General features: G+C 37.3%; 1 protein-coding gene, 1 long non-coding RNA gene and 1 other non-coding gene across 3 annotated transcripts; 1 reads left to right on the plus strand and 2 right to left on the minus strand.

Annotated features, from left to right (window-relative positions):
* Positions 1 to 5,374: 5,374 nt before the first annotated feature.
* On the minus strand, positions 5,375 to 6,248 carry LOC131941480 (uncharacterized). Its single transcript, XM_059300755.1, has 2 exons — positions 6,233 to 6,248; positions 5,375 to 5,799 (listed from the first exon to the last, which is right to left on the minus strand). The coding sequence occupies exons 1-2, from the start codon at positions 6,246 to 6,248 to the stop codon at positions 5,375 to 5,377; spliced, it is 441 nt and encodes a 146-aa protein (XP_059156738.1).
* A 233-nt stretch (positions 6,249 to 6,481) lies between these two features.
* LOC131941498 (uncharacterized) lies at positions 6,482 to 8,626 on the minus strand. Its single transcript, XR_009386650.1, has 3 exons — positions 8,524 to 8,626; positions 6,942 to 7,033; positions 6,482 to 6,559 (listed from the first exon to the last, which is right to left on the minus strand). It is a non-coding gene; the product is annotated as an uncharacterized LOC131941498 (long non-coding RNA).
* Positions 8,627 to 12,860: 4,234 nt separating this feature from the next.
* On the plus strand, positions 12,861 to 12,962 carry LOC131941515 (U6 spliceosomal RNA). The gene has a single exon (XR_009386652.1). It is a non-coding gene; the product is annotated as a U6 spliceosomal RNA (small nuclear RNA).
* The last annotated feature ends 10,383 nt before the right edge of the window (positions 12,963 to 23,345 follow it).

The following is a 23,345-nucleotide window of genomic DNA, read 5'->3' on the forward strand; positions in this document are numbered from 1 at the left end:
TGGTAAGTTACAATTTGATACAAAAATGTGTGATCAACCATTACCAAAGTTAATTTCTGGGTACTTTCCGCTGCCTGGGGTGGTTGAATTTATTACGCCAGGGTATCGTGAATAGAATACAACGTAAAATACGTGTCAGGCTCGATGAGTTGTTGCCAATTGACAAATTTTTATCAAAGACTTAAATAGACAAACTATTATAAATTATTATCCCTAAAATAACAGAATGCAACGTTGTCAAATTATCAATGGCTTCTGAAAATATCGAGAAAAATTAATAGTTTGGAGGAAAACAAAAAGAAAATTTTCTAACTGATTTAAATTATCTTTTTCAAAAGAATAAAAAAATATGGTCGTTTGTTAAGTTAATTAACAAAGTTAAATACTTCTAACCAATACATTTTACGGTACTTTGACGGTTTTTGTCATCGTAGTCTGGTGAGTAAAGCTCGTGGTTGCAAAACCGAAAGCCCTGTGTTCGAAACCACGGGCATATGAGGTTCTAATTATGGGTTAGCAAACTAATTCAAAATCAATCAACTGGCCAGTAAAGGTCACCGGCCATGGAGCTAAAGTTCCTAAATGAATTTCAACGGTCACGTGTTCGTGACCAAGGGAAGCCTCGTAGATGGAGGCATCCGGCTGTGGTCAGGCATGGAGAGGGGTGGGCACCACGTAGATGGAGGCATCTGTCTGTGGTAAGGCATGGAGAGGGGTGGGCACCACGTAGATGGAGGCATCCGGCTGTGGTCAGGCATGGAGAGGAGAGGGCACCACGTAGATGGAGGCATCCGGCTGTGGTCAGGCATGGAGAGGGGTGGGCACCACCAAGAATGAGGCATCCGGCTGTGGTCAGGCATGGAGAGGGGTGGGCACCACAAAGAATGAGGCATCCGGCTGTGGTCAGGCAGGGAGAGACTTAGACATACCACCTTTTGTTTCCCCAAATTAGCCCAATAATGGTTAAGATAATATTTACTGGCTTTTAACCTTTTTGAAATTTCCGAACCCCAACAGTTTCATATACGCATTTATCGACCCCTCCTAAAAGGACTGACAAAACACTATCGTGAATTATATGAGTCGGGTATGTGTCTTGACATCTGCCGACCCCCCCCCCTAAAACTGAATCACCGCAACCCCTGGATTTCGATAGAACCCAGGTTTAGATGCACGTACCTATTTAGTTGGTTGAGAAGCCAAACATATATTTTGGGTTTACACATGTTAGTTTTTTTTTGCCACCACAGGTGCTTGCATGTGGACTGGCTCAGTCGATGTAGAAGGAAGATGCTATAAATTACTCGACACAGATGCTACATGGTTTCAGGGACAGGTAACTTAATTTACCCGTTATTTCTACATTAAGTTACCCGTTATTTCTACAACAGTGTATCTTTTCAGAGCCCACATTGCAACTGTCTAACTTATTATGCTAAACGATATTCCTTTCATTACAGGCATCGTGTGTGTCTCTAGGTGGATCTTTGCCCACGATTACAACACGAACACAGCTCGACGCCCTAGCCTCAACCTTCGATAAAGATAGTACGTTGTGTTTTTTTAACGCTACATCTTTTCATCACAGTATCTGTTGACATAAAGCGTGTAATTAATATACACCATTGGATTACGACGCTATAGTTATCTTATACAGATATATTTCGATGACAACGCAGAAGTATATAGTACCTAGTTCATAATTTATTTCAACATATTGTTTAAGTTGGCTAACTTTAAAAAAAATTCATAAAAAACGTTTTAATAACATGTTTTTATGTAATGATGCACTAAAAAGTAGAAAATAAATTATAGACTACTATTTAAATAACTATAAAGAAAAGCGTGGGTGTCTTCCTTAACATTAGTAAAGGTATCCAATAGATACTAAAGTGACCCACGCTTTTCTTTATAGTTATTTAAATAGTAGTCTATAATTTATTTTCTACTTTTTAGTGCATCATTACATAAAAGCTTGTTATTAAAACGTTTTTTATGAATTTTTTTTTCAGTACTTTACATGTTTTATTTACAATAGAGCTACATGACTAAAAACCATTGCGCGCCTACTGAACATCACGTTCAGTAGGCGCGCAATGGTTTTTGAACGCAGCCATTACGTGATGGCGCAGCTATTGAAGGTGATGACGCGTGTGGTGTGGTTGGCTAGACATGCCTACTAATTCGGTCCAAATTTTTATTAATTCATAAAAAATTAATTAGGCATCCAATTAAGTCAAATTTAGTTTCAGATTGCATTGTCTTCATGTCTTGACCCACGTGCCAACTGTGAATCGTATCGGTCAAGTAGAACTGTCCGAATTTTCACTTCTGCGTTTCCGTCTAGACAGACTGACGACAGATGAAGTGAGTTAAATAAAAGCTTGTAAAAAGTGATTAACCATAAAATTGTTACCCGCTGATTTTCACAAAGTGCTTTTAAACAAATTCTTGAAACAAGATCGACAGCAGTTGCTTATTTAGACCTATTTCAAAAAATAAAAAATAAAATAAATGAAAATATTTCATCAACTACAGTCGAGGTAATAAGTAATAAAAACCATTGTGTAGGTAGTAGACAAAATTTACAGGGTGCCATATGAATTTGTTCGTGTCTATTTATATTTCTTGATTTCTTAAGAAAACCCGTATTCAACACAAACAGAATAAAGAATAACAATGCCAAATATAACAGTAGTCTTTGTCGGATTTAAAAACACAATTACTAGGACTTTATCGTATATATATATATATATATATATATATATATATATATATATATATATATATATATATATATGCATGTTACAAATGTATGTCCAGTCTGGACCGGCGCCAACGACATTGATATCGATGGGACCTTTGTGTGGGCTGAAGACAACAGTATCGCCACCCAGATCGCAGCCAACAACTTGTGGCGAAGTGACAGCCCCTCTTCCTATTCCCCTAATGATTTCGATTGTGTGTGTGCTTTCAACAACATGCTCGTAGACAACTCTTGCAATATTAAACTATATATCGTGTGTATGGAACCCTGTAAGTATATATACTGTGTCTGTCACAACCTGAACTCAGCCGTATTTAAAAGTTTAGCTCGTCGAGTTGAGCTTATCAATAGACAGGTTCAAATTTAAAAAGTCATTAATAACACGACCAGGCAATAACATAACAAAACATGAAAATTAATTTCACAATTAAATTTTAAATAAATGTTGAACTAAAAACGTAAAAACTAAAAGCCATATTTTGACAGCCACATTAGACAGCATATACATGGGAGCACATATAATACTACACCACTTTAAAACACGACAATAAACATGTATTAAAATAATTTTGCGACAGAAATGAAGTTTTTATTTGAAACAGTTTTTTCCGGCAGTGGGTGTAGGCATGAAGGGGTGGCATTTTAAAAAGATTGACTTGCCAAGCTAGTTTAGTTTTCATATCTCCTCTGTTATGTTTTATATAATTTTCCTAAATTGAAAAAAAAGCGCATATATATGTTAGTTACATATATGTAACTATCACGGTATTCAAGTTGATAATCACTTCATCAATCTTATACTGGATTGACAAATTGTAATCTATTCGTGCTTTCTTAAGACTCTTAAAACTTGTTGAATGTAAAATTATTCACGTAACATGGTGAATGATGTTCAGAAGATAGTAAAGAGTAAGTATGTCAGGTATTGATATTTTTTATTTGTAAATTTATTCAGCGGGGATCTACAAGGAAATTCATGATCATCTATGTTGTAAAAGTTGTCAATGCTTTGTTTATATTACACATACATGTGGTTATAATTATATTATTCTCACCTTAGTGCAAACAACCACAGTGGGTATAACCACAGAACCTACAAGCACAACGACTACAACAACTGATGCCGCAACCACGTCAGTCACATCAACACCAGCCACAATGACACCAGCTGAAACCACAGCAACCTCAGCTATCGTGACCACCCCACAACACATGCAATCTTTCCCTACAACGACACAAGGCTCAGCTCTGATCATGCCGTCCATTGTTTTATTTCTCCCTCTCCTTATCGTATCTCTACTGGCAAACATCTGCTAAATTTAAATTATAATTGTCAAAAATTGTATATAATAATATCTTTTTAAATATTAAGTGGATGTATTTTAATCTCTTTTAAATATACATAATTATCTTCGAATATACCCACTGATTTATGATTATGTAAATTTTATTGTTTTGAAAATTTTTAGTTCTTTCTTTTTAGTTTCTGTATACAGTTTCTTGCCTCGGTTTAGGAAATCTACATTACCTTTCTAACTAACCCTAATCACAACCAACCAAAACCAAAACACACAAAAAAAACGCACATATAACGCAAAAAATAACTCAAACACAAACCGAAACGCAAACACAAACACAAACACCTCAAACACAAACACAAACAAAAAAGCAAACACAAACTCAAACACAAACGAAAACTAAAAAAATACAAACGCAAACACAAACGCAAAGGCAAACACAAACACAAACACAAATAGAAACAGAAACGTTACATACTAAAATGCAAACTTAATCGTATAGTGCTCACATTCTACTCTAGGGCGCCACATCCCTCCTTTCCGGGGCGCCGCCTTAAACGCTTGATTCAACTTAGTAAACGACTATAATACCACAACTTATCCAGTCTTTTGTGCACTCACTTAAACGAAGGTAGGCGCCACAGCGTGTGCGTGCGTACGTGCGGCAAAAAGCAACCGTATGAAATTCTAGTATATTTTTTTTCTGGTCACCTATTTAAAAAAAAACAACCTTTCAATCTTGGGCACTTTTAAAGTGCAACGAGTTTTTTAAAGTCTAAAAACTTGTTTTATTTCACAATACTTTGTAGGACTTACATTTTTTGCTAGATATGCAACATGTGACACTACCAAAACAAAACTATACTCTGAAACTTATAAAATGAGCCTTTACTTTGTTCATTAAAAAAATGAAAATGAAAAAAATAAAAAAATGTAATACATGAACGTTTTGTAGTGCTTCTTTAAAGAGTGAAAATAATTGTCTTGTACTATCTTCTTCCATATATATAATTCTCTACGTCGTGTGGGTATCTTTGAAGTGGGTGTCTATTTGGCGTCAACACTGTGGGTATCTTTGAAGTGGGTGTCTATTTGGCGTCAACACTGTGGGTATCTTTGAAGTGGGTGTCTATTTGATTGGCGTCAATACTGTGGGTATCTTTGAAGTGGGTGTCTATTTGGCGTCAACACTGTGGGTATCTTTGAAGTGGGTGTCTATTTGATTGGCGTCAACACTATGGGTATCTTTGAAGTGGGTGTCTATTTAATTGGCGTCAACACTGTGGGTATCTTTGAAGTGGGTGTCTATTTAATAGGCGTCAACACTGAGGGTATCTTTGAAGTGGGTGTCTATTTGATTGGCGTCAACACTGAGGGTATCTTTGAAGTGGGTGTCTGTTTGATTGGCGTCAACACTGTGGGTATCTTTGACGTGGGTGTCTGTTTGATTGGCGTCAACACTGTGGGTATCTTTGAAGTGGGTGTCTGTTTGATTGGCGTCAACACTGTGGGTATCTTTGAAGTTGGTGTCTGTTTGATTGGCGTCAACAATGTGGGTATCTTTGAAGTGGGTGTCTATTTGATTGGCGTCAACACTGTGGGTATCTTTGAAGTGGGTGTCTGTTTGATTGGCGTCAACAATGTGGGTATCTTTGAAGTGGGTGTCTATTTGGTTGACGTCAACACTGCGGGTATCTTTGACGTGGGTAAAGCGCTCACTGAAATGGCTGCCGTCTAAGATAAGCAATGTTATATATTGGCGATTCTGCAATCTATAAGTAGTCAGGACTCAACACCCACATTAAAATAAAAAATAGAAAAATCAAATGTTGTACTATTCACCCTCTCCCTGGAGAAAGAAGACGTGGAGAGTGACTCACACTATATTACAATTATAAATGAGGCCAACTATAACATTAACTTTCTTTGAGATAAATAAATGCCCTAGCATCAGGATAATTATAATTTTATATTAGAAAGTGCCGTAGTATAAAAAAATACGTGCACCCCAGATTTCGGGAGCAAGTGACTAAACTGTGGCGCGCCTACCCTACAGGTCACATGACTCAGGCGACCCCTACTTACCCGCGCTGATCCCATCAATATGTGACACGACCCCAACTTACCAGCGCCTGATCCATCAATATGTGAGACGACCCCAACTTACCAGCGCCTGATCCCATCAATATGTGACACGACCCCAACTTACCAACGCCTGATCCCATCAATATGTGACACGACCCCAACTTACCAAAGCCTGATCCCATCAATATGTGAGACGACCCCAACTTACCAGCGCTGATCCCATCAATATGTGACACGACCCCAACTTACCAACGCCTGATCCCATCAATATGTGACACGACCCCAACTTACCAGCGCTGATCCCATCAATATGTGAGACGACCCCAACTTACCAACGCCTGATCCCATTCCTTCGCATCATCAACATACAGAAAACACCTTCCATCTACTACACGTGAGCCAATCCATTCTATGGGAGTCAATACATTAAGTCAATATCTAATTTAACAATACGTTTAAACTAACATCACACCTAAGTATAAACATAATCTTAAACATATATCTACATCTAATCCTAATCCCAAACCTTTCACTTTTCGTTAGGAGTAATTTTTTTAAGTACCATTATACTTTTTAAAATACCGCAAAAATATCATATATATATATATATATATATATATATATATATATATATATATATATATATATATATATATATATAAATACACACACATATATATATATATATATAAATATATATATATATATATATATATATATATATATATATATATATATATATAAACATAAGTAATATGCAAAAATATGTCTATGAATTTGATTATACTAACCTTGTGTACTACCCATATTTACGAGCATCAGAGCTGCTATAAATAGCCGAATATTTGACATCGCCATTTATAACGGATGTAGAGTGTATTTTCTTCCAAAAAATAAATGAAAATAATATTTTATCATTACAACAACAACAAAAATGACGTTCAGTCAGGTCCCATCCATCACCCCCTCCAACCTCCCACCTTATTTCTACCCGCTCACCTCCCCTGCCATGTTTCCTCCCCCTCTCACCTCCCATCTCCATTTCTACATCTTCTTCTTCTTTATTCTTAATTTTTAGCGCAATTTCCATTCTGGAGAATTGCGTTTATTAACCCGTCATTTCTGGATGTATGAATGAATGAATGAATGGATGGATGGATGGAAGGATGTGTGTCCGCAGCTTTAAGGCGTATCTCCTCCTCAACGAAGCAATATCGAGGACTAGTTCCAAAGCAATTATGTTAAGCAAGTTACGAGGATGAACATAGGCCAAAAAAATTCCGGGTTTCTTTCATGGATTTCCCGGAAAAGCCAAAAAACCTCGAAAAAATGCAGTTTTTGGCCCATATCTCGGCAACCAGACCACTTAGCGACTTGAACGATTTACCAATCGATTTCTGCCATAAATTAGAACAATATTGCCGAAGAAAGTTTTCAAAAATAACCTTTCGTTCGGTCACAAAGTTTTTTTTTAATTAATTAAAATTTGGACCGAATTAGTAGGCATATTTATCCAACCACACCACACGCGTCATCACGTTCAATAGCTGCGCCATCACGTTCAATGGCTGCGTCATCACGTTCAGTAGCTAGGCGCGCAATGGTTTTAAGTCATGCAACTCTATTGTAAATAAAACATGTAAAATACTGAATTTTTTTTTAATAAAAAACGTTTTAATAACTAACCAATGGTTTTACTAACCCTGCTCTTGATTTACGCTACAACAGAGCTATTTTTAGATAACATAAGGAAATTGCACTAAAATTGTCACTAGACTTTTTAATTACTTGTTTAGTGTTGGAAGGGATCGAACTCGAGACCCCTTTCCAACACAATTAAGATTTACGTGTCAACTGGTTATGTTGACTCCGATTTCAGCCTGCTTTTCTTTTTGGATTTGCTTCCATAGCCTTTCTCCAACCAAGAACAGCTACAAGGCAGCAGTTTGTTTTATTTTTGGAGTTGTCTGTCCCCAGCTAACGAGCCTCATCTGCCCGAGGGTTCGAACTCGAGACTTTTCGGTTTAGCAACCATGAGCTTTATCGACTCGACCACGCCGATCTAAGATCTCTCCTTTTGTTACCTCCCCACTCCCATAGTCATCTTAAAAAATCCCCACCTCTTCTAACACCCCCCCCCCCCCACCTCTTCGAACACCCACTCACCTCTTCTAACACCCCCCCCCCCCACCTCTTCGAACACCCACCCACCTCTTCTAACACCCCCTCACCTCTGCTGCTACCTCATCTATTTATTTTAAGTGACACAAACTTTCAAGCAAGGAACATAATCAATACATTAAAGCATTGACCTTGCACACATAATCAAGTATGGTCAACATAAATAACATATCGAACTAAACAAAAACTCACCTGAATTTTAATTAAAATGCTGATTTTAAACAGCCGACTAAACCAAAGTGTCGAGTACACTGAAGTCTGTACGTTGCTTATAAACCAATCTAGCAAATGCAAACACGTGATGGATATAAAAAAACTACCTGTTATAAATCTTCAAAGGTGTCAACGAAACATCATACAATCAACATGATCTCAATCACAAGAAGATACCACATTGTTATCACGGCAGAAAATATATCTCGTGACGTAAAAAATTCGGTTTATTACATTTTGAAAATCGGTCAGACGGGTTTGTGACACGATGTGTAATTTACATAGAAGTTAGCACTGATATGTGTGTAGCAGGGGGGTGGGGTCAAGAGAGACGTGGAGGCGCACGACAGAGGCAGGACTGTCATGGGGGACTGCCAGGAATATTGCTGGAGACCAGGGGCGTAGCGACCCTTCCCGGCGCCCGGGGACAAACTTTCAATTTGCCCCCCCCCCCCATATATTTTTTATATTTATGATTCCAAACCACAGCTCAAATGAGCTTCTAATTTATTTTCCAACCCATTTTGGCGCCCATAGGTTTGGCGCCCATAGGTTTGGCGCCCGGGGACATATGTACCCGCTCCCCCCCCCCCCCTTCGCTACGCCTCTGCTGGAGACCGACAAAGTGGAGGGAGCTTTCTGTGGCGGCCCCATTTTGTCTTGGACATAAAACGGAAGCGATGATGAGATGATATGTAGCAGTTGAAATTTCACGTTATGGTCATTTATAGGTGTATATTTTAAATCAAAAACTTGAAGTTCAGGTCCTTATAAATTACTTTATGTCGTCCGCCCCCCTCCCTTCCTCTCCCACAACTAACATGAATGTTCTCATACTGCTATTCAAACACAAATCCTCTTTTGCATTTGCCAGATGAAGTAGAGTTCCTATGTTTCTTAACCTCAGCATATGAAGGGAAGGTGTAGTCAGCACTTAGACCAGCCGACTTTACTTGACTTTCCCTAACATGAGTTAGGTACCCATCAGAGCTGCGTAGACTCGGTGACGTTCTACTAACCTTGAAACCGGATTCAACCAAGCGAGAAATAATTAGCTGACATGCATGTGTTACGGCACTGATCTTAGACGTGTTCCTTACATGTCTGCGTGCAATGTTGCATGACCGGTTGCATTAACACCTGCATATCTGATGTCATCAAACTAACGTCACGGTGTTATCTATACAGTCCCATCTATGTTCAGCATTTAACGTAAGGTAAGCAAACAAATCAATAAAGGAGGTGGCACCATGACGGTAGCAGTTTTTAGGGGGGGGGGGGGCATGTTGTTCCAACATTCCTAAGCTTCAAAGACCATATGAAATGACACGCTTACGGTAAAAAAAAGGCTTTAGATCTACTTCACTGTCCTCTCGGAATAGATCATACGAAATAAAATATTCACGAGAACAGAAATATGTTTAGATTTAATAGTATCCGGATGTTAACCCGTGTTTATAAAACCATTGCTAACTACTGGTATACGAATGTAGACCCGTGTTTATAAAACCATTGCTAACTTTATGCACACCGGATCGCTGTACAAACCACAGATCTAAGAAAAGAACATTTGATTTGCTTATTCATTGTTACAAAAAAATTATTTTTTTTGTTACTTCCCATATTATAATACATAAATTCAAAGGTAAATAGCTAATAAGGTTTAATTTAAAACTTAGAAAGAACAAAGAAAAAAGTATTTAAAATTAAAACTGTTTTTTTTTTATTTTGTTAATAAATGCATTAAGTACTTTATAAAAAAAGGTATACTTTATTAATTAATAATCTTAAAAAACTTTTATTTTGTACCCGAATTAAAAAGAATAAGCACTAGTTATATTAAATAATAAATAGATTTTAGGATGAAGTTTTCACCTAAACTCCAATGCACGTGATAGAAACCTAGTACGTGTCAAGTATATTATTTTCTAACTATAAGAAAGAAGTATTACTAGTGTAGGCCCGGGGTCGGCAATCTACGAGATAGCAAGATGCGGCTCTTCAGCTCCATGCACAAAAAATAATAGCGAGTCGACCCGCTACGTAGTATACGCCGCCATCAAGATGTTTTATTTTCCGCTTATCAGCAATTCATAATTTGTGAATTCAACACTACCCCCTCCCGCCCTCCCTTCCCCCTCCCGCCCAATGAAAGTAGCCGTATACAGACAAAGAAAAGATCAATCATAAATTGTTACCTCCCCTTCGTTTCAAACAGTTTAGTACTAAATTATCTGCCCCTAATAGCCGTCACTAACCCGGCTCTACGATTGTAAACATTCAGTGTGAACTAAAGCTCACCTGACAGGTGGGGATGAGGGTGGTGGCTAAGCTGCGTGGTGTTTTCTATAGTCTCCATGAAGATAATTATATATACGAGCCGACCCGCGGCGTATCATACTCAGTTGTTTTATTCTCTACTTTTCAGTAATTCATAATTTGTGAATTCGACTGTACTTATCCTGCCACTGAAAATATTTGCTTTTAAATACTATCAGTAGATCGTTAAGGACGATAACCCCAACCCTCCTTTCCCCAACCCTACACCCCCCCCCCCCGTGAAAGGAGCCTCCTCTTAGTTACCTCCCCTAAGTTTAAAAACGTTTCAAATTAAATTAGCTGCCCCTAATAGAGGTCACTAAACCCGGCTCTACGATTGTAAACATTTAGCGTGAACCAAAGCTCAGCAGACCATGTGAAGATGGGGGTGGTAGCGATATGCCTAGAGAGGAAGAGAGGGGGCTGCTAGGCGCTTAAAGATTGTTTTTTTCTATGGTCTCCAAGACGAGAATTATATATATAGATATAGATTATTTTATTTTATATCTCGAAATGTATAACATTTTATTGTTTTCAAAACGATATAATAATAAATATAAGCAATAAACCGAAGAGATGCCTCGAAGAAACTATGATCCCGAACTGAAACTTTCAAGTTCATGGTGGATATCACAAAGAAAATAACAAGCTATAAATGTAATACTGCAAAGAAAGGAAAACCCTGCCTATGCCGTGCTTGAAGAAGTGGATTGTTTCGAAAAAAAATACATTTGTTTGTTGAAGACACGGAGAGCGGTAAATTACTTAATTTCGTAAAACTGAAAAAAATATCGTGATGAAACCAATCAACTATTAACATGAACTACTTCAACATAACAATAAACAAAATGAAGGATGGATTCACTGAGAGATTTGAGCAATTCAAAACAAATGCAAGTTCTCTGACGTTCATAGTAGATTCTCTCAACACAAAAACAAATGAGATTAATTTAATTTTGCGCTTTTTAATGGCTCGATTCAAATGCAATTGTTGGATTTAAAACGACACAAATATGGAGCGGTAAATTCATACAACCCAAAGACCAAGTAAAAATAGTTGAAGGTCCAGTAAAACATACACGTTTTTCTGCACAACTGCACAGCTCTAAAAGAAAGCCTCGAGTTGAGGCACTCACATATGACGCATGGAATAGTTTTCCAGAATGCTACAGTGAGGTGAAGAAGTTGGATTTTGGAGTGCTGAAGATCTTTAGGTCAACATAGTCATGCGAGTTCTTGTATATGAATATAATAAAAAGTTTGAGTAAGACGTAAGTTAACAAATACAAATCCAGAGGCGTGTTTGAAACTGAAAACTACAAGTTATGAGCCATTCAAATAAGAAACTGCAGTTATACGGTACATTTAAATTATTTGCTTCAATTATGTTGTTTTAGTATGACTTGATGGTAAATTTTGAGCAGTAGCTGTTACAATTGATCAAAATTTCTTATCGATTGAAGTTGTAATCTAATTTATGCACAGGAAGGTCATTAGATTGAGGAAAATTTAGAACTAAGGAGGGTAATTGGTTGCCTTAGGTTGGTCTATGCAAGTATATGATGTACCAGTGTGATTGTAATAATCGTCTTATTCTCGTCTGGTATGTTTGAAATATTGTAATGCGCTGCGAAAAAAAATCATCTATATTTTATAGAATACGGATTGTATTTGTTAATTCCCACGTTGTAATAAATGAGATCCAGGGTAAATAGTTAATATTATTTAATTCAAAATTAAGAAACAGTTAGAAATAAAGAATTAAAATTTAAAAAGAATTTGTATTTTTTTAAATAAATATACGCATAAAACGTTTATATAAAATATGTATAAACTTAATTAATTATAATGAAACATTTATTTTGGACTCCAATTTAAAAGTAAAAGTACTGGTTATATTAAATACAAAATTGATTTATTTTAAAATGGAGCATACTCTTTAAACTCAATGTTTGTAATGAAACCCGAATGCATGCCGAATACAATATTTTCTTCCACTGTTCACGAAATACATACACATAAATTGGAACAATACAGAGAAGATTAGCATGGCCCTCGCGGGTGACGACTCGAAGAGTCGTGAAGTTTTTCAAAATTTAAAGAATAGAAAATTCTTCACATTCTGCGCACATACTGTAACACACCCATCTTCCCCCAAAAGCAACAAAACTCTATAAAACAAATCAGCGGAACAATCTTCTCCCCTGCGCCGCGATCTAGCATTCCCCTTTCACACTGTAGAGTCAAACACTCTACAAATATAAACACTGTCAACACTTTGATACAAATATTCTCGCTTAAAAGTCATGCACCGTACAAACATAAACATTGTCTCTACTGGTAGTACTAGAATACAAATCACTGCCCCACATCAACCATCCCCCACCCCCCCCCCATTCGATGTATTTTACCGCTCTGCGAGAGTGCCCTCCCCCTGAAAGTGGTGTGCTGGAGAGGGCAGGTGTGTGAACAAGGAGGAATGTTGTGTGGTGAAAACAGTGTCATTTCTTGCCATTTCTTGTCAGTTCTTGTCAGTTCTTGTCATTTCTTGTCATTTCTTGCCATTTCTTGTCATTTCTTGTCATTTCTTGTCATTTTTGTCATTTCTTGCCATTTCTTGTCAGTTCTTGTCATTTCTTGTCAGTTCTTGTCATTTCTTGTCATTTTTTGTCATTTCTTGTCATTTCTTGTCAGTTCTTGTCATTTCTTGTCATTTCTTGTCATTTCTTGTCATTTCTTGTCATTTCTTGTCATTTCTTGTCATGAAAATTTGTCTTCAAACATACACAATAATTAAATGACTCTAATTGGATACACATCACTATCTCCCTCGTACTCTCCCTCATCCCATTGTATCTTTAATTAATGGCTAAGCCCCACTCCCCCCTCTACGACCCCAACCCTAAATTTATATAAACAAACTATCTCCTACCTATTTACAACTCAGAGAAAAATATATTGCATAAGACGAAAGGGAAATAACTGCCTAAATATTCCACCTTGATCTATAATAATAATTTCGCTGTCATTGTATGTATCTTTCTGTTGGGAACGCTTTTACTATAGAGAAAACACAAGCAAAGTTAAAACAAGCACAGTCATACGCAAATCAAAACGTGACGTCACAAGGAACATATAGTAGCAAATAGTCTAAAGCCGGAAAAAAGTGCACTCATTAATATGACGTCATTTATTCTCGAGTAAGAAATGAATTAAAAAGCTAATGCCGAAATTAATGACGTCACTGATACTCTTATAACAAAAAAACTGGCATTACCGACTAATGCATTTGGCTATTCTTAAAAGTGTTTTGCGTGCAGAGTTTCTTTCATGCCCCGGATAATTGTATTCGCCCCTGAAATAAACACTGTCTGCGAGAGTGAGGTTTATCGGCAAAAAGTTGGAAACGGGTCCATACTATAGAAGTAGGCTCTAACTTAAGTTTGTATGATCTACAAATGCGACCAGTGTTACTTTCAGACCTTATCCTTCCCGGAAGAGGGGGGAGGGGGGGGTTCTTAAAATTGTCGGGGGTGGTGGTGGATTAAATTTTCTGGAGAGAGGGGGGACACTGGTAAAAATTTATAATTCTAATTCGTTAAATGGGACTGTAGACGTGTTTTGGGGTGTGTGTGGGTGTTTTTCGGGTCGCCTAAAAGAAAATCTAAATGCGAAGTTTGTAATGATTGCGATTAATTGCAAGAATGGGGGGGGGGGTGTTTACAACTATATTTAGTTTCAATGTGCCAATGTGCAGTAACTGCGTGAAGATCAAGCTTAAATCCGATTAAAATACTGATTTTTTTCGTTTCCGGTTCAATTTGAAGTTGAAGTGGTGTCTTTAGTTTTGGTTTTGGTTTAGAGAAAAGAGACAACACATTCAAACCTAGCGCCCGTTGTATCCTTCCTCAACGGGCCATTTATTTCGTATTATAAGAAAATTGATTATAAAACCTAAAAAAACGACAATCTAAAATATCAACAGAAAGGGGCATAACTGGGAAGGGGAGGGGGATTCAACTTTGGACCGACATATTTATATTTTACTTTAGATAGATTTCTGGGTTTAAGTGTTATAAACATTGCGTAAATGCTAATAACAAAATGTTTATTATTAGAGAGAGAAATGTAAACACACTAACAGTAACCAGTTCCATCGTCATTTACCTTTATAATTATGTTTTTACTTTCCTGTTTGATGCTTTTTTTTTCATCGATGTTTGTCATTTTAACTTTCTCGTAGGCTTGTACAGAAAATAATTTTATAACATATTGTTTGCCGTTCATATAGTGCGCAATTCAATTTCTACGAGATTCTATTCTCTTTTACAAAGTTTAAGTAATTAAAAATGAATTAAAAATCATGTCTATATTCCGAGTTCCCATCCCCTTTAGTTTTATATAAGAATATTCGAGAAAGTTTAGGGGATATTACTCCCGGTTTATTTTTTAAATCAGTGTTTCTTCCAGACTTTTTTCTCCGGGGGTGCACGGTGCACTTGATATTTCCGGGGGGGGGGGGGGGAGCGGACACTAGTAAAAGTATATGTTTACTATATAAATTAACTCTCGTTCGGGGGAAGGGGGGCGGAGATGCCTGAAAGAAACTCTGAGAAGAACGGTAGGAGAAGAGGTAAAAGGCCGCTGGGCCCACGTGGGCGCAGATAAGGGGAGCAGCCCAAAACCGAGTGTGATTGCAGCCCTTGGCTACCCAGGGGCCACAAAGGATCAAATCAAGTATGTCAAGTACTATCCACGTAAAGGGACAAGACCGCGAAAAAATGTTGCCTCATCGCCAAACTAGATTTCTGGTATTATGGTTACTAACATTGTATTCACTCACAATTTATCTCATGTCTTGATTATTATGTTTACTCCTCTTTAATTATTTATACATCACTTCTTGTCCATCACATTTGCTATGATAAGCCATAATTAAACTTGTTTTTTTCCTGTTTGTAAATATTAAAAGCATGTTGATTTAATTATTTTAAAATGGAATATAAAAGTATTTTTTAAAAATAAAATGAAAGAACTTTTTTTTTGTATAATTAATATTTCTGGCAATACTATTTGAGTGTGTGTGTTTTTGTGTGTTTGTGTTTGTGTTTGTGTTTGTGTGTATGTTAGTGTTTGTGTGTTTGTGTGTGTATGTATATGTGTGTGTGTGCGTGGGTGTGAAATTGTGATCGTTGGTCGTTAAGGACGTTGAGCGACAACGAACAATACTTATGTTGATTTGGTAAGAGACAATTTTAGATTTTATTATTGTGGAATATTTAAGCAGTAATTTCCCTTGTGTCTTCTTACACTGTTTTTATTTTCCAGAATTGTTAATTTTTTTTTTTTTTTTTTTTTTTTTTTTTTATTAACTCAATTGTTTTAAACATTTAAATCAGTAATAATAATATATTTGATAGATTTTACACAGCATCAAAGACATGAACAATGAACATCAATTGAAAATCTAATAATCAAAAGGAGAAAATAAAATGGCAGAATTGTTAATGAAATAAAATATTTTCCACGTTTTTGGTCTCATTCCTGAACATAATGACAGATAGCGAATGTTTAAATTCAAAAGCAATTACATATTTTACATAGCCAGTGTTTTTATTTTTAAGTTGCTGTAAAAAAATATATTTTTATTCTATGATTGACAAGACTTATATAAATTTATATAAAACTTTTATGCGTATATGTATGCATATTATCTATAAAACAAAAAATACGCTAAAATTTTATCAAAATCTTTATTTCTAACTTTTTTAGCTTTTAAAATGAATTGTTATTAGCTATTTCCCCTCAATGTAAAGTATTTAAGTATGGGAAGTAACTGCGACAATCGATAATTTATGTAACAAAAATATTTTTTTTCCGTAACACAAAGTGTGAAAAATTATTAAAAGTGATGATTATTATAATTATACTAGTGTGCCCGTTTCCGCGCATAGCCGCGGGGTTAGAAGAAAATTTGAGGACAATCTGAGGGTGGGTTTACGAAGAAACACCAGTTGTGAGGGTGGTGATTGTAGGAAACCATAACTCTTCAAAATGTAGTGCAGGTTGTGTAAAGTTTGTATTCTATAAATTATATATATACTCTCTACTGGGATCGCCTTTCTTACGTTCGCCTGGTACAGCTTAGTGAAATCAATACAAGGCCAATTCAAGATATTCTATAATGTTTCTTTATTCAACACAAATCAATCTCCTCCACTTACCCTAACTACGTCTTAAGATCTAATTGTTTATTACACTATCTAACTTCAACTACACTTCCAAACTCTAACACTACATTTATTTTCAACTTCTACGTCTTTCCCCTAGCGCTACCTCTGTCTAAATCTCTACGTCTTTCCCCTAGCGCTACCTCTGTCTAAATCTCTACGTCTTTCCCCTATCGCTACCTCTGTCTAACTCTCTACGTCTTTCCCCTAGCGCTACCTCTGTCTAACTCTCTACGTCTTTCCCCTAGCGCTACCTCTGTCTAACTCTCTACGTCTTTCCCCTAGCGCTACCTCTGTCTAACTCTCTACGTCTTTCCCCTAGCGCTACCTCTGTCTAACTCTCTACGTCTTTCCCCTAGCGCTACCTCTGTCTAACTCTCTACGTCTTTCCCCTAGCGCTACCTCTGTCTAACTCTCTACGTCTTTCCCCTAGCGCTACCTCTGTCTAACTCTCTACGTCTTTCCCCTAGCGCTACCTCTGTCTAACTCTCTACGTCTTTCCCCTAGCGCTACCTCTGTCTAAATCTCTACGTCTTTCCCCTAGCGCTACCTCTGTCTAACTCTCTACGTCTTTCCCCTAGCGCTACCTCTGTCTAACTCTCTACGTCTTTCCCCTAGCGCTACCTCTGTCTAACTCTCTACGTCTTTCCCCTAGCGCTACCTCTGTCTAACTCTCTACGTCTTTCCCCTAGCGCTACCTCTGTCTAACTCTCTACGTCTTTCCCCTAGCGCTACCTCTGTCTAACTCTCTACGTCTTTCCCCTAGCGCTACCTCTGTCTAACTCTCTACGTCTTTCCCCTAGCGCTACCTCTGTCTAACTCTCTACGTCTTTCCCCTAGCGCTACCTCTGTCTAACTCTCTACGTCTTTCCCCTAGCGCTACCTCTGTCTAACTCTCTACGTCTTTCCCCTAGCGCTACCTCTGTCTAACTCTCTACGTCTTTCCCCTAGCGCTACCTCTGTCTAACTCTCTACGTCTTTCCCCTAGCGCTACCTCTGTCTAACTCTCTACGTCTTTCCCCTAGCGCTACCTCTGTCTAACTCTCTACGTCTTTCCCCTAGCGCTACCTCTGTCTAACCCTCTACGTCTTTCCCCTAGCGCTACCTCTGTCTAACTCTCTACGTCTTTCCCCTAGCGCTACCTCTGTCTAACTCTCTACGTCTTTTCCCTAGCGCTACCTCTGTCTAACTCTCTACGTCTTTCCCCTAGCGCTACCTCTGTCTAACTCTCTACGTCTTTCCCCTAGCGCTACCTCTGTCTAACTCTCTTCGTCTTTCCCCTAGCGCTACCTCTGTCTAACTCTCTACGTCTTTCCCCTAGCGCTACTTCTATCTAACTCTCTACGTCTTTCCCCTAGCGCTACCTCTGTCTAACTCTCTACGTCTTTCCCCTAGCGCTACCTCTGTCTAACTCTCTACGTCTTTCCCCTAGCGCTACCTCTGTCTAACTCTCTACGTCTTTCCCCTAGCGCTACCTCTGTCTAACTCTCTACGTCTATCCCCTAGCGCTACTTCTATCTAACTCTCTACGTCTTTCCCCTGGCGCTACCTCTATCTAACTCTCTACGTCTTTCCCCTAGCGCTACCTCTATCTAACTCCACCTAACCGAACATATCTCTGACCGTTCCCTACCGCTACCTATCACCGACTTCTGACCCACGCTTCACTGGTCATCTGACCGTCTCACGTGACCGGCCATCTCCTGTATTTCTATTGGCCTACCTACCTACGCTATGCTCTGTTTCTGCTATCTTCTAATTGACCTCTATAACCTAAAATTGCGTCATCACAGATAGCCAGTGGCAAATCGCACCCTGCTTGTGCGCTGTCAGACCCGCCTGATTCAATTTTGTGAAGGACTATAATGCTACTTGCTTATATTTGGTGCACCAAATCGCACACTACCGGGTCGTCCTCGAACGCGTCTAATTCAGTTTAGTAAAAGACTATAACGCCCTATTGTATTCATAGTCTATCGCACTTCTTAAAACAAACGTAGGCGCCTTAGCGTTCACGGGATAGCTCGAGCCGCCATATTGCACACTGTAGGGGCGCAACCCGTTCTAAATTTAACGATTGCTCTATTTTGGCATGTTAAAGTTAACAATTTCCTTATTCTGGCGTGATAAAGTTAACGACCGCTTTATTTTTGCGTCTCTTATTTTTCTGTTTTACTAACTCTTGCACCTTACTCACTTAAACAAACAATACCAAAGGTTACATAACTACCTTGCTACGCTGCGCACAACCATAGTGAGTCATTTCTCCAAACATGTTTCTTATAGAGATTTGTACACGACATAATTTTGTAAACGTTTATGTGTAGATTGTTCATGACATCTTTTTTAAAGATATTTTGTCATGTGATCATCCTAGAGATATTTTGTTTTTGTATATTTTGTCAGAGATAGGTGATTCTGAGATATTCTGTGTGGGTTATTTTGTGAGGGATAGTTTGTCGGAGGTATTTTGCATGGGTTTTTCGTCTCGAGTATTTTCGTCTTAGTACTTTGTCTGGGGTATTTTGTCTGGGGTATTATTTCTGTGTATATTGTCTGGGGTATTTTGTCTGGGGTATTATTTCTGTGTATTTTGTCTGGGGTATTTTGTCTGGGGTATTATTTCTGTGTATATTGTCTGGGGTATTTTGTCTAAAGTATTTTTTCTGGGGTATTTGGTCTGGGTATTTTGTCTTGGGTATTTATCTTGAGTATTTTGTCTGAGGTATTTTGTCTGAGGTATTTGATCTACGGTATGTTGTGTGGGATATTTGATCTAGGGCATTTTGTCTGGGGTATTGGATCTAGGATATTTTATCTGAAACCATTTGTTTGTCCTGTCACCCACTCTAAAATCCTCGACCGTATAGAAACAAACTAGATCTATATAATGCTTGATATCCTGATCCTACTAATGCCTTAACCCCAGACGCCCGTCTTAATTGCTTTAATTATCAATAACTTAATTGCTTTATTCAATAAAGTACACGACGGGGTTTATTCAGCAAATTAATCTAAGCCACTGTATAATTCATTTTAATCTCATTTTGAATGTGTGAATTGTTACTTGTTACGGTTTGAATATCCTAGTCTCAGGACTCTCAGTGGGGTCATTGTAAGACGCTCCCAGCGGTCGGTCCGCCGGCCTGCCATACCCTAACGACGCTCCGAGCGTTCGATCAAATTTTGTCTATTTAATTCCTTGTTTTTCGGGATCCAAGTTTTTAATCGTAAATCTAGGTCATGATAACGCTAGAGCGGCCATTTTTTCGTTGTATTTGCTTCATTTTTTTTTCTCGTTAGATTGATTTTGTATTTTATAGAATTTATTTTGTAAAACAACTCGAAAAACGGCATTTTTAACACTGCGGAATGCCGTTCAGCGGCCGCGTCTATACGTTTACGTCTCCGCATTATAAAATTAACCAAAATTAAAATATTTATACTAAGACTAATCCGATCCATGATTTTTGTAGAAAAATGGACATACTTTCGTTTTCTATTAATAAGAACTAATGAAAATTAATTCTTTTTATTAATTTTTCCGACAGAAGCGTAATTTTTGCACGAAAAAATCAGCTTTTTATTTTTTCTTCTTTAAAACTAAGCAATTATCTTTGTTCAGTAAATAAATAATTTCCTAAAACTTATATCAGTGTGTAGGGTATTCAGTTATGATTATTTTTTATCAATAATGTGTGGGGTTTAAATTAACGGGTAAAAAGATATGGGTCATTTAGCCGCAGGGGTGCTGAAAAAAATGAGTTAAAAAAATATTTCCGGTAAAACGTGAAAATAATTACGGGCTTAAAGATATAAGCAGACTCATAGAATCTAGATCTAGATCTGAATTAAATTTGAATGAGATAGTTCATTTCTTCATAATGTAAAATTGGAAAATGTTGCCATTAGTGTTGTGTATTTTCCGTAGATAAATATGTGACATATAACGTAATTTTTTTTAGCATTCTTGTCACAAAAATAAACACTTTTCCGGTTGTATAATTTTAAAAAATGTGTTTCTGCATTTGAACATCGCCTATTACATTTTTTTTTCTTCAAATAAAATTTTGTTTATATAGTTGAAGAATCCATCATATTTTTATTATAATTATTTTCAACAAAAGTTTGTATCTTTAAGTTTTCCATATACTACTGAAGATACTCATCTCTGTGGCTCTGGACATTCGGAGAGAGAGAGAGATAGAGAGAGAGAGAGAGAGAGAGAGAGAGAGAGAGAGAGAGAGAGAGAGAGAGAGAAAGAAGTGCACACATCGGCTATTACTTATTAGGCTTGGATACGTTTACTAATATTTAGGAAGACACCCACGCTTTTCTTTATAGTAATTTACTTGCTAGTATATTATAACATTGTAAGAAAACCAATTATTTTCTCTTTTAAAGTGCATAATTACATAATGAATGAACCAATTTTATGCTTTTTACTTTATTTACGAAGTATAGAGAAAGTATAGTAATCGTGCAAAAAAAAAAAAAAAAAAAAAAAAAAACCGAGATTTTTGCAAATCTCGACGTTTTAGGGCTCTCGGAGTCGGAAAAACATATTTTTGCAATCTTGTCCGTATGTCTGTGTGTATGTGTGTCTGTCTGTATGTGTCTGTGTGTGTGTGTGTGTAAACACGATAACTTGAGTACCGTTACAGCCTGGTTGATAAAATGTCATATATAAGTATTATATCAAAATCGTAGATCCGTATCAACTTTTGAGCGATTTCCGATAAACCGGAAGTGGTACTTTTTCTACTTTGATTTTTTCAAAAGCCTATAACTTGAGTACTATTTCACATAGATAAATGAAATTTCACATGTCAGTTAAACATCTAATTTTCTGCATTCTATTAAATTTTGAGTAATTTCCGTTGACCGGAAATATTAATTTCCGCTATTTCTGATTTATCAAAAAACTAATATAAATTTATAAAGTACTAAAAATATTGCGCACTATTATGCACATTTTATTTGGCGTTCAATTGGTGTGCAATTGTTTTTTCTACGAGATTTTATTCTATTTTAAAAAGTTTAAGTATTTAAAATGAATTAAAAGTCATGTCTATATTCCGAGTTCCCGTCCCTTGTTGTTTTATATAAGAATATTCGAGAAAGTTTATGGGAGATCACTCCCGGTTTATTTCAGAATTTGTCGCATTCGGGCAATTGTCCATTGCGTGACCTGACTGCCGTGATGTTCGTGTGCTTTACCTGCCGCGACGACTGTTGAATATCAGATCCAAAGTCTGTAGAATAGTCACCCAAATAAAAGGTGAATGGGGGGTGGGTTGGGTGGGCCAGACATCAGCCCAGCCTCTCTCAACACACCAGTCTTACCACACAACAGACCAGTCTTACCACACAACACACTAGTCTTACCACACAACAGACCAGTCTTACCACACAACACACTAGTCTTACCACACAACAGACCAGTCTTGCTTTACAACAGACCAGCCTCTCTCAACATACCAGCCTCTCTCAACACACTAGTCTTACCACACAAGAGACCAGCCTCTCTCAACACACCAGTCTTGCCACACAACACACCAGTCTTAAGTTTGGCAAGTTCTTGTAACGTTTGTCTATTGGCATAATAAAAGGTATGGTTTAGATGGGAGCCGGACGTTTTCCCGAAAGACAATTGCCCGAATGCCGTTTGTCCGAAGGCCGATTTCCCGAATGGACACTTGCCTGAATGCGACAAATGCCCGAATGCGACAAATGCCCGAATGAACTCTTGCCTGAATACGACAAATGCCCGAATGCCACTTACCCGTGGGCCGTTTGCCCGAAAAAGGTTAACATTATATATTACCTAATAATCATTCGTAATCAATTTAAATTGAATAAAAATATTGATAAACAAAACATATCTACGAAAAAAGAACGGAGAAAATAATATTTTATATTACCACGCAGATATTTTAAATTAATTTGTATTTGCTCTATAAAAAGTGTAGAAACATAGTTTGTCTTCCATCTATAAAACAAGACAAAAAATACCATTTCCGTTTATCACAAGTTTTTAAAATGAATTTTGCTTTCTTTATTAAGTATTCGCTTCAAAACATTGTCTAAACAAGGTGCATTAAATGAAGATCAAACGCATTTGACTACTTTTAGTTTTACTTTCTCGTATATACGAAGTATAGAGAAAGTATTGTAATCGTGCACCTCACTGATACGGAAAGACATAATTTTGCAATCTTGTCCGTATGTCTGTGTGTCTGTGTGTGTGTC

Source organism: Physella acuta, unplaced genomic scaffold (assembly GCF_028476545.2).
Source record: "Physella acuta isolate Inbredline_101_S28 unplaced genomic scaffold, ASM2847654v3 ptg000363l, whole genome shotgun sequence".
Taxonomy (NCBI): Eukaryota; Metazoa; Mollusca; class Gastropoda; family Physidae; genus Physella; species Physella acuta.